Below are 9,860 nucleotides of genomic sequence, written 5' to 3' on the forward strand. Positions count from 1 at the left end.
GCTATGATGAGCACCACCCCATAGGGGTCCTTGCGGATGAAGGCAGAGTCCAGCTGCATCACCTTCGAAGAAGAACACAACTTTAGCACTGCCTTCCCCATCAGCAATCCCTCTCCCCAGCTTCCCTTTTCCCAGAGTTTCCTTCTTACCAGGTTCTTGTCCACGTACTCATCCTTCATCCAGTGGGACAGGTTGTTGAGGGTGACATTGAGCTCGTTCTTGCAGAGGAGGATCTCGCTGAAGAATGCCTCGAAGGATGGCTGGGGACAGACATCATGGAAGTGCCACCCCAACACTGACGACATCACTGACCCTGTCACCCTACCACAGACCCCATCACTCCATTGCCAACGCCACCACCCCAGGAGGCATCTCTCCCCTCTTCCAAATATGATTAGCAGGATGATCTCTTCAGCAGAAGTTTCCATCACCTCCTGTAACTCCCAGGGAATATCAGTGTCCCAGAAATTTTATGAAAACTGTTATTTGGCCAGAAGGAAAAAAAAAAACAAAATTGAACATATTCATGGTATTTAACAAATTCCCGAGTTCAGCACTGGGAACTGACAACAGAGCCCTGGGCCAAAGGGACACCCAAGCAATGTCACCAGAGCTTCTGAAGAGCTGGTCCTGGTAGAAGGCATCCTGACCTGTTGGATATTTAAGCTGGAAGCAAGGTCCTGATTTCCCTTCCACTGCCTATGGACCAAAGCAGCACTTTTAGTCTTAAGTTTAGTCAAAGTCTTCAGACCTCGACTAAAGGGAAGTAATAAGAACCACAGCTTAATTAATTGTGATGGGGAAGTGGGTCCTCTCCATAGCTGCGGAGCAGAGACTGGAATCATATCATCCTTGCAGGAGAAGTGCGAAGACACCAGGGATAGACCAGGGGGTCCAGTGGAGCCCCTTCCTGACTGTGGAGAGCAGGACAAAGCTTCTGTGCTGCGACATCACATTTTGGACTTCCCAAAACCATCCCTGGATTTGAGTCTTCCTCCCATCCCCACATCACTTTGGGGTTGGGAAGGCCGGTTGCTGGTTCCCAGGATCTTCCACCACCAAGAGACCTTCAGGTCCCCAAAATGCAGCTTCTAGGAGGTGCAAGGACCCTCTTGGACATGAGGGCTCAGCAGGCACAATGAGATGATCAGGTGAAGCAACGGGGCTCTTCTCAACCCAGGATGGCATCACCAGGATGATGGTTCATTAAGAATTTTGATGGGATACAAAGGTTGTGAGATAGGACATTAAGTCTGAGGTCATCCAAGTGCCACCAGTCATCAGCACCAGAGAGGAACTGGCACTGCTGGAGGTGAGACACCACCTCAGCTACGTAAGAGCAGATGAAGTGTCCATCTAGCTATGAGGGCCCAGCTGCATAACAAGCTCATTACTGGACAACCGGCTCTAATTAGGCGTAATTAGGAAAGATGATGGACACACTCAGAGCACTGATGCCTATCAAGGCCTGGCTGAAGGAAAAGGCCTTGCCTCCAACAAACAAGACAATTAGGAGCCTTGGGAGATGGCAGGACAAAGAAAGACATTGCTGAGGGCATGGGCCACTTCACCAATGCTGAACAAAGAGGTATGGATCATATCATGGAATCCTGTAATGGTTTGGATTGGGAGGGACCTTGAAGCTCATCCAATTCTGCCCTGTCATGGGCAGGGACACCTTCCACTAGTCCAGGTTGCTCCAAGCCCCATCCAGCCTGGCCTTGAACACTTCCAGGGATGATGAGCTGAGACCACTAGAATTATCCACGGTGCGGATGCTCACACTTCACCAGCAGATCATCCAGGAGCTCCTGGCATGCCACAATATCTTAAGCCATATCCAGAGCCCTGCCCATGCCACCATGCCAGTGAAACCAGTCTCTTGGAGGCCCTGGGAGGAATGTGCAGTGCCAGCACATTTCACAATGCCAGTAATCCTGGGTGTGCCGGGCTGGCAAGGGGCATCCCAGGATGTCACCTCTGTGGAGGTCACATGGACCCCCAGGATACAGACCAGAGTGTGGAACACTCCCACCTTGGCTGGTCACCAACAAGCCAACAGGGCCTTTGGTTTCAGGGCACCAGGGATGGGATCAACAGCACAGTCCTGCCACTATCCCTGGATCTGCAGAGATCCAGCACTAACAGATGCACCAGCCTGGGAGCACATCAAGGAGGAAGCAGGACCCCAAGGAAGGGACACCCCTCTGCCCAGACCCCCACAAGGATGCAATACCCAGATAAGGGTGTATGAAGGACTTCAGAAATGTGATGCCAGTGGCCCCCAATTCCCAGCCCCTCTTACCTTGCCCATGTCCAACTCAGTGGCTTCCAGGATCTCCTGCTTCTTGTCATCCAGGAATCGTCCCAGAGCCTCCAGCTGGGCCACACGGTATTCCATGGGCCGCGTCTTCCCCGAGTTCCAGGATGCCCGCAGGTGGCTCACCAGCCCCGCGTAGGGGTTCCCACTGCAGGAACAAGGGTGTTAGAGGGGACCCAGCCCTATTCTACCTCCCCAGAGCTTCACGTCATCCCAGATCCATGTTATCCCAGCATCAAACAGGACTCCAGATTCCCCGGGGACAGGGCAGGGAGTCCACACACACCTGTCTCCCTTACTGCTGGGAGCAGCCCAACACAGCACCATTCCCAGCAGATCCTGTCTTCTCCCTTGGACCATGCTGGGATGTGGTGGCTCACAGACCTCAGACCTTTCCCCCAGCACCAACCTGGGGTCCCCATTCCCCTGGCACTGCCACAGCTTCCCCTGCCCACCTCCCTGTCCCAGTCCTGCCCCCAGCCCCTCGCTCTCACCATGGAGTGCTGCAGACCATTGGCACTGGCCCCTTCCCGATCCCGCTGCCTCCACTGCACCCAGCAGCTTTCCCAGGATCTTTGCCAGGATCACCGCCTGTGGTGCTGCACTTGCCATAGCCCGGGAGCTGCTGCCTGGGCGGCTCAGGGCGCTGCTGCATGCCAAGCTGTTGGAAGGAGCTGCTGGTCTCCATGGAGAGTGTGGTGGCCCTGGAGAGAGACACTGGGTGGGTTATGCCAGGATGGAAGTGCTGGAGATGCCGGCTTGATCCCAATAGGAGCCAACCACAGCACCTTTGAAGGGCAGCTTGGTGCTCGGGGCCGTCCTGGTTGTGGGGTGACTCAAGCCAGGGCAGCTGCCGGAGGCCCTGGGAGATGCCTGGGATTCCCAGGATAATCACCATCCTCCAGACACTGACCTGCCCAGGCTGCCCTGCTGATGTAGGGTCACCTATGGGGACCTCAGGGACAAGACACCCCCAAATCTGGGGGGCAGAGCTGCAGCCCCTCAGCTGCACCCTCTTCTTCTCTGTGCCCAAACACCCACCCTTCCTCAAGGGAACCCCACCGTGCCCCACAAGCATGGAAGATGTCAAAGGAGTGCCATGCAGGGAGTGCCAGTTTTGGGGACCCCGAAGCACTTACCTGGGAGCTTGTGTGGAAGCTGGAGGAGCACGAGGCCAGGCAGGCACTGCCGAGGCTTGGGGTGGGGGTCCCTAAATGCTGTGGGGCTGAGCCCCATGGCCAGGGGCGGGAAGGATTGGGCCCCGCCTCCATGGGGCTGGCAGTGGGAACAAGGTTTGGAATGGGATAGGATGGAATGGGACCTCCCTCTTGGGACTGTGGAACTCCCATGGCCACCACACCACCACCATGAACCTTGACCCATTTGGACCCCACAGACACTCCTCATCCTGGTCCCATGACCATCCTGACCCATGGATTCCCACAGACACTCCTCATCCTGTTCTGTGACCACCCTGAACCATGGGGTTCCATAGACACTCCTCATCCTGCTTCCCAAGGCTTCCATGATCAATGGACACCCACTATGCTGCTACCGTGACTACCCTGACCCATGGGGATCCCACCAACACCGCTTATCCTGCTTCCCAAGGGTTCCATGACCAATAGTAACCCATTATCCTGCTCCCAGGATCACCCTGACCCATGGGGTTCCCACTGACACCCTTCATCTTGCTTCCCAAGGGTTCCATAACCAGTAGATACCCCTCATCCTGCTCCCAGGACCACTCCCAGGAAGGGCCCTTTGCTCGGGCACCACAGGGTGGCTCCCATTGCCTGGGGTGTGGGGGATCCTCAGGATGGGGGTCCTTTGCCCCTGCCCCATGGCCATGACCCTTCTGGAGCTGCTCCCTGCATATCCCCCCCCAGTCCTGTAGAAACCAGCACCCTCCCAAGAGTCCCATCTCAAGAATCCCCCGCTACCGGCTGGTCCAGATCCTGCCCTGGAGATGTCACCCCGTCCGCCCTGCCCAGCAATCCCCCCACCCTGCCCCGGGGCACCCCGCCGTGCCACGCAGCCGGGCACCCTCCCGGCCCCAGCTTTGGGGTGACGCCAGGGCAGACACGTGCCCTACACCCCCGACTGGGGTGTCCCCCCGCCCAGGCACCTGGCACATTCCCCGGGCCGGGAAGGGGAAGTGAAAGCAGCAGGGCGCTGCACTCAGCGCCACGGGGCACCCCGAGGAGGCAGCACCCACCCCGACGCCTGGTGGGGAGGCTGGGGGGGTCACAGGGAGGTGGGGGGCGGGAGGGCTGGGGTGCTGTGCGATGGGGGAGCAATGGGTGCTGTGAGGGTTGGGGTACGATGAGTGCTGCGGGGTGCTGAGAATGGGCGAGGGTGGGAGTCACTGAGGAGTGTGGGCAGGGACCGGGGGGATCCGGGGAGGGAGGGGGATGTCCGGGAACGGCCCCTTTAACCACCTCCGTCCCGCCCGCAATAAACGAAAGAGGAAGAGGCGCCCGCCCCGCCCCGAGAGGCTCCGGCATCGGCGAGCAGGGCTGGGGTCGGGGTGACGGTGGGGGTGAGGAGCCTGGGGGTGCTGAGCCCAGAAGTGTAGTTCTGGGGACTTGCAAAGCTGGGTAGGGGGTGCGGGATTCAGGGATGCAGGATCTGAAGGTGTAGGGGTGCAGAACACAGGGGTGTAAACCATGAGTGCAGGATCTGGGGGTGCAGAGCACAGAGGTTTAGGGCTTGGGGTTGCCCGTGTGCATGGGTACACGGTGCTGGATGTAGGGGTGCAGGGCTGGGGGTGCTGGTGTAGGGATGTAGGGCTGGGGGTGCTGGGCATGAGGGTGCACGGTCTGTGTGTGCAGGATACGGGAGTGCAAAACATATGGGTGCAAGATTTGGGGTGCCAACAGGGTCTCCTCCACCCTGACACCATCCATGGGCCCCCCAGAAGCACCAATGGAGAAGGACATCGATGGCTGCCAGGATGGGGCTAAGACAGTGCCAAACGCCAGGCTGGGCCCTGAAGGGACAGAGACACAGGTGAGACCAGTGGGACACCCACTGGGAGGGAACCAGGCCCATGGTGGCCATCACCAAGGGCTGACAGCTGGAATCACCCACAGCTGGACGATTTTGTGGGTGCTCACCCTGACTACAATGAGGAGGAGGAGGAGCAGAAGTACTTTCGCCGCAAGCGCCTCGGTGTCATCAAGAACGTGGTGGCCGCCAGCCTGGCTGGCACCCTCACTTACAGCGTCTACCTGGGTAAGGGAGCTCCCAGGGATCTCCAAAACAACTTGGAGCGTTCAGGGTGATGTCACTTGGGGTGACCATCCCTGGACCCCCACAGGCCTGCTGCAGATGCAGCTGATCCTTCACTATGACGAGACCTACCGGGAGGTGAAGTACAGCAACATCCGGCTGGAAGACATCGACCACAAGGTGCTGATGGGCATCAATGTCACACCCGTGGCGGCACTGCTCTACACACCCATCCTTATCAGGTACGGCCCCGCCATGCTCCCGGCCGGCATGGCTCACTGGCACAGTCACCCACGCTTCCGCTCCTTGCCCTGGCAGGTTCTTCGGCACCAAGTGGGCCATGTTCCTGGCAGTTGGCGTCTATGCCCTCTTTGTCTCCAGCAACTACTGGGAGCGCTACTACACGCTGGTGCCCTCCGCGGTGGCCATCGGCATGGTCATTGTGCCCCTCTGGGCCTCCATGGGCACCTACATCACACGGTAGGCATCGGGGCGGGGGAGGGAGGGGGTTCAGGGGGTGCCGGCTGACGTGCTGCTCTACACAGGATGGCCCAGAAGTACTATGAGTACGTTAACTACAAGGAGGAGCAGGAGAAGGAGAAGAAGCGGGCGCCGCGGGATGCCTGCAATGCCTACATTATCGTCTTCCAGACTGTCTTCTACTCCTGCTTCCACGTGAGCCCCGGTGGGTTGGCTGGGATGGGTGGGGGGGCCACCCCAGCAGCACTGACCATGCACCCCTCTACATCCTGTAGTTGAGCTTTGTCTGCGCTCAGATGCCCATGGTCTTCTTCCTCAACAACTACCTCTACCAACTGAACCACACGCTCTTCGCAGTGAAGCACTGTGGTGAGGCTGCGGGTGGGGCACGGGGTGGCACCGGGAGCCCCCCGGTTGGGATTAACCATGGCCCGTGCCCCACTGGCAGGGACCCTGAGCCATGGCACGCTGCCTGGCTTCAACAAGACAGTGCTGCAGAGCCTTCCCCGCAGCGTCAACCTCATCATCGTGGAGAGCGTGTTGATGGCCACCGCCTTCCTCGCCATGCTGGTGGTGAGCACCGGGGTGGGGGGGGACAGGGATGGGCTGGATGATGGCAGGACCTCACCCGCAGGCCCTCCGCAGGTGCTGGTGCTGTGTGGCGCAGCGTACCGGCCCATGGAGGAGATTGACATGCGCAGCATCGGCTGGGGCAACATTTTCCAGCTGCCCTTCAAGCACGTGCGGGACTATCGCCTGCGGCACCTCTTCCCATTGTTCATCTACAGCGGCTTCGAAGTGCTTTTTGTCTGCACTGGATTTTCCCTGGTAGGATACGTGATGGGGTGGGAGGTGATGGAGCAGGGACAGGCAATGCTGAGCCCGTGCTTGCTGCAGAACTACGGCGTGTGTGCCCTGGGGCTGGAGAGGTTGGCGTATCTCCTCATGGCCTACGGCTTCTCTGCCTCGGCGTGCTCCAGCCTGGCCCTGTGCATGCTGCGCCTGCGCCGGCACATCCCGCTCCTGGCTGGAGCTTTCATCCACGCTGTGCTCCTGGTGACGCTCTTCTGCTGGGCACCAGAGCCCCGGTACCTGGCACAGGCGCCGCTGCTCTATGCCATTGCTGCACTCTGGGGCACGGGCAGTGCCCTCAACAAGACCGGAATCAGCAGTAAGTAGTGGGAAGGTCCTGAAACAGCCTTAATTGTCCCCAAAACACTGTGGTGGTCCCCAAAATAGCCTGGGTTGTCCCAGATTTTTCCACATGTCCTCTCCTCGTGTCCCCTGGCACCGAGAGTTGGTGGTCTCACTCCTCAGTTCCATGGGACAAACCCACCGTGATTGTCCTCCACACCAAGGGTACATGGCCACGGGAAGGTGACACTGATTCCAGTCTCTGTCACAGTCCTCCTGGGAATGTTGTACAAGAAAAAGGAGCGCCAAGACTTCATCTTCACCATCTACCACTGGTGGCAGGCCCTGGCCATCTTCACCGTCTACCTGTGGTCAGGGCTGCCCATGAAGGTAAATCCCAGATATGCCCCAGCCCACTCTGAGACATTCCAGGCTTTTTGGGGACACCCACACCAATCCCAAAATTCCCTGTGCCGCAGGCCAAGCTGTCCATCATGCTGCTGACGCTGGTGGTGGCAGTGGGGACATACCTGTGGATGGAGCGGAAGGTGGCGCAGAACATGGAAGTCCGGCTGCCCCGCATCCCACGCCCACGCCATAAAACACGTGGATACCGCTACCTGGAGGACAACTCGGATGAGACTGGCTCCGACGGTGACGGGGACAAGGAGGATGATGACAGGCACCCAACTGAGGCCACCAATGAAAACGAGCTGGGGAAAGAAGACAGCGAACAGCTGGGATAAGGACAGCCTGGCCTGGGCCCCATCCTGCTCTTGGCACCTGAGGGGGTTCCACAGCTCTCCCCGGGTGGGCCCAAAATTCTTCAAATCCACTCAGGTCAGGCTTGCAGCCCCCCAAGCTAAGCCTAAAGCCCCCAGGTAGCCCAGAGCCCCCCACTTTGGCTGGCATCAATGCTGACACACATGACTGACAGACCCCCACACTGGCCCATGGACCCCCCAGGTCAGGTTTGCAGCCTTCAGATTGACCTACAGCCCCAAACTGTGGTACAGAGACCCCCCAAAATTGTGGTTCAGCCCTCAGGCACGCCCAATAGCCCCCAAAATTATGATGCAGTTGCTCAGGTGAAACCTGCAGACTCACAGGCCAACCCCTGAGCCTCCCCACGCAAATCCACAGCCCCTCAGAAAAGGCTCACGCCCCTGAGGCAGATCCGCAGCGCCCCCCCCTCCCCAATTTGGCCAAAGCCCCCCAAGGTGAGGCCCACAGACCCCTGAGCAGATGCACAGACGCTCTAGCAAGGCTTGCAGCCCCCCACAATGTCCTGCAGATCCCAGCCAGACCCCCAGCCCTCCCATATTAGCCTCCAGCCAGACCCTCAGACTCCGCAGGGCTACCCTGGAGCCCCCAGGCAGATCGACACCCTCCACAGACCCACGCGCACCCCAGGCAAACCCTGCAGCACCCCGTAGGTTGTCCCGGAGCCCCGCTAGCTCAGCCTGCAGCTCCTCAGGCCGGCTCCGCAGGCTTCCCGACCCCTCCCATCCCCATTTTCCCTAAATAAACCCCCTCCCTCCGTCTCTTTGGCCCTCACCTCTTCCATCCTCCGGCCACGCACCCGCAGCGCCCCCTTCCCCAAGCGGAGACTACAGCTCCCGGTGTGCCCCGCGCTGTCCCGCGCGATGTACGCCGGGAATTGTAGTCTCCGCCACGTGGAAGATGCCTCCATCTCCCCACTCAAACCACAACTCCCGCGACCGTTCGCGTCGCCCGGCGCCATCATTACCCCCCCCCGACTTCCGCGCATGCGCGGTGCGGGCTGTTGTTGTGGCGGCGCGGCCCGCGGCTTCACCCGGGCGGGAGCGATGAGCGACAACGATGACATCGAGGTGGAGAGCGACGTGAGTTGGGCCCCCAACCCCGGGACAATCCCTGGGATAACCCCCCCGTGGCTCTTCCCCACCTTAGGAGGGCTAGGAATGGGGTAATGTTTGGTTTGTGTGTGTTCTTCCTTCATATGGCGGCGCCCCCCCCCACCATCTTCTTCCTCTTCCTCCTCGCCCGGGTCGGGGCTCCTCAGGAGGAGCAGCCGAGGTTTCAGTCCGCGGTAGGTCGCTGGGGGCCGCCCCGCAGCGCCCCCGGGATCGGGAGCACGTGGGCGGGGGTGTGAAGGGGGCGGGATTTGGGGAGGGGGTGACATGGAAGGGGACTGGGGGAATGGGGATCCTGGGGGGATGGGGGTGTTGGGTGTGTCCTGTGGGGATCGGCGTGTCGGGGAAACAACAGTGGGGTTGGGGGTGTTGAGAGAGGCACCAGTGGGGTTGGGGGTCTTTTTTTTGAGGGGAACACACCTGTGGGGCTGAGGTCTTTTGCGGGGGGGGTGACATGGGGATGGGGATCTTGGGGGAGAAATCTGGGCTTGGGGGTGTCCTCCTGTGGGGATGGGATTCTTGGAAGGGGGGAGGACACCAGTTGGGTTGGGGGTCTTTTGGAGAGCAGGCTTGGGCTTGGGGAGGGGACACCTGTGGGCATGGAGGTCTTATTTGGGTTGGGAGCTGTGACACAGAAAGTGATCCATGGAGTCATGTCTTTTAGGGGGGCAACTGGGTTTGGGGGAGTCCTGTGGGGCTGGGTGTCTTATTGGGAGGACATCAGTGGGGCTTGAGGTGGTGTGGAAGAAGATCTGGGGCTTTTTAAGGGAGGGGGAGTGGGAGGCTTTCTGGGGTAA

General features: G+C 59.6%; 3 protein-coding genes across 10 annotated transcripts in view; 2 read left to right on the plus strand and 1 right to left on the minus strand.

Moving 5' to 3' along the window:
• The window catches only part of LOC107205328 (aldehyde dehydrogenase family 3 member B1-like), an 8,319-nt gene extending 3,742 nt beyond the window's left edge, over positions 1 to 4,577 (minus strand). The window contains exons 1-4 of the mRNA XM_019006845.2: positions 2,815 to 4,577; positions 2,306 to 2,468; positions 150 to 260; positions 3 to 62 (exon numbers count right to left, since the gene is read on the minus strand). Coding sequence (XP_018862390.1) covers positions 3 to 62; positions 150 to 260; positions 2,306 to 2,468; positions 2,815 to 3,398 — 918 coding nt within the window. The 5' untranslated portion in view covers positions 3,399 to 4,577. The remainder of the gene's footprint in view (positions 1 to 2; positions 63 to 149; positions 261 to 2,305; positions 2,469 to 2,814) is intronic.
• Positions 4,578 to 4,793: 216 nt separating this feature from the next.
• Positions 4,794 to 8,712, plus strand: UNC93B1 (unc-93 homolog B1, TLR signaling regulator). 5 transcript variants are annotated; one of them, XM_015630164.3, is made up of 12 exons: positions 4,794 to 4,862; positions 5,203 to 5,332; positions 5,416 to 5,557; positions 5,643 to 5,796; positions 5,873 to 6,034; positions 6,100 to 6,229; positions 6,310 to 6,403; positions 6,483 to 6,607; positions 6,680 to 6,862; positions 6,932 to 7,205; positions 7,440 to 7,558; positions 7,648 to 8,712. In XM_015630164.3, the coding sequence occupies exons 2-12, from the start codon at positions 5,228 to 5,230 to the stop codon at positions 7,912 to 7,914; spliced, it is 1,755 nt and encodes a 584-aa protein (XP_015485650.1). In that variant the 5' UTR covers positions 4,794 to 4,862; positions 5,203 to 5,227; the 3' UTR covers positions 7,915 to 8,712. The 5 variants fall into 5 exon arrangements, with proteins under 5 accessions (XP_015485650.1, XP_015485649.1, XP_033371206.1 ...); XM_015630163.3 differs by having other exon boundaries at positions 6,680 to 7,205; XM_033515315.1 differs by having other exon boundaries at positions 5,936 to 6,034; positions 6,680 to 7,205.
• Positions 8,713 to 8,723: 11 nt separating this feature from the next.
• MAX (MYC associated factor X) overlaps positions 8,724 to 9,860 on the plus strand; it is a 3,245-nt gene continuing 2,108 nt past the window's right edge. For 2 of the 4 annotated variants that reach the window (XM_015630170.3, XM_015630171.3), the window contains exons 1-2: positions 8,724 to 9,033; positions 9,213 to 9,239. In XM_015630170.3, coding sequence (XP_015485656.1) covers positions 8,815 to 9,033; positions 9,213 to 9,239 — 246 coding nt within the window. In that variant the 5' untranslated portion in view covers positions 8,724 to 8,814. The remainder of the gene's footprint in view (positions 9,034 to 9,212; positions 9,240 to 9,860) is intronic. The other 2 variants (XM_015630172.3, XM_015630173.3) reach the window with 1 other exon arrangement.

This window comes from Parus major, chromosome 5 (genome assembly GCF_001522545.3).
Source record: "Parus major isolate Abel chromosome 5, Parus_major1.1, whole genome shotgun sequence".
In the NCBI taxonomy this organism is placed as follows: Eukaryota; Metazoa; Chordata; class Aves; order Passeriformes; family Paridae; genus Parus; species Parus major.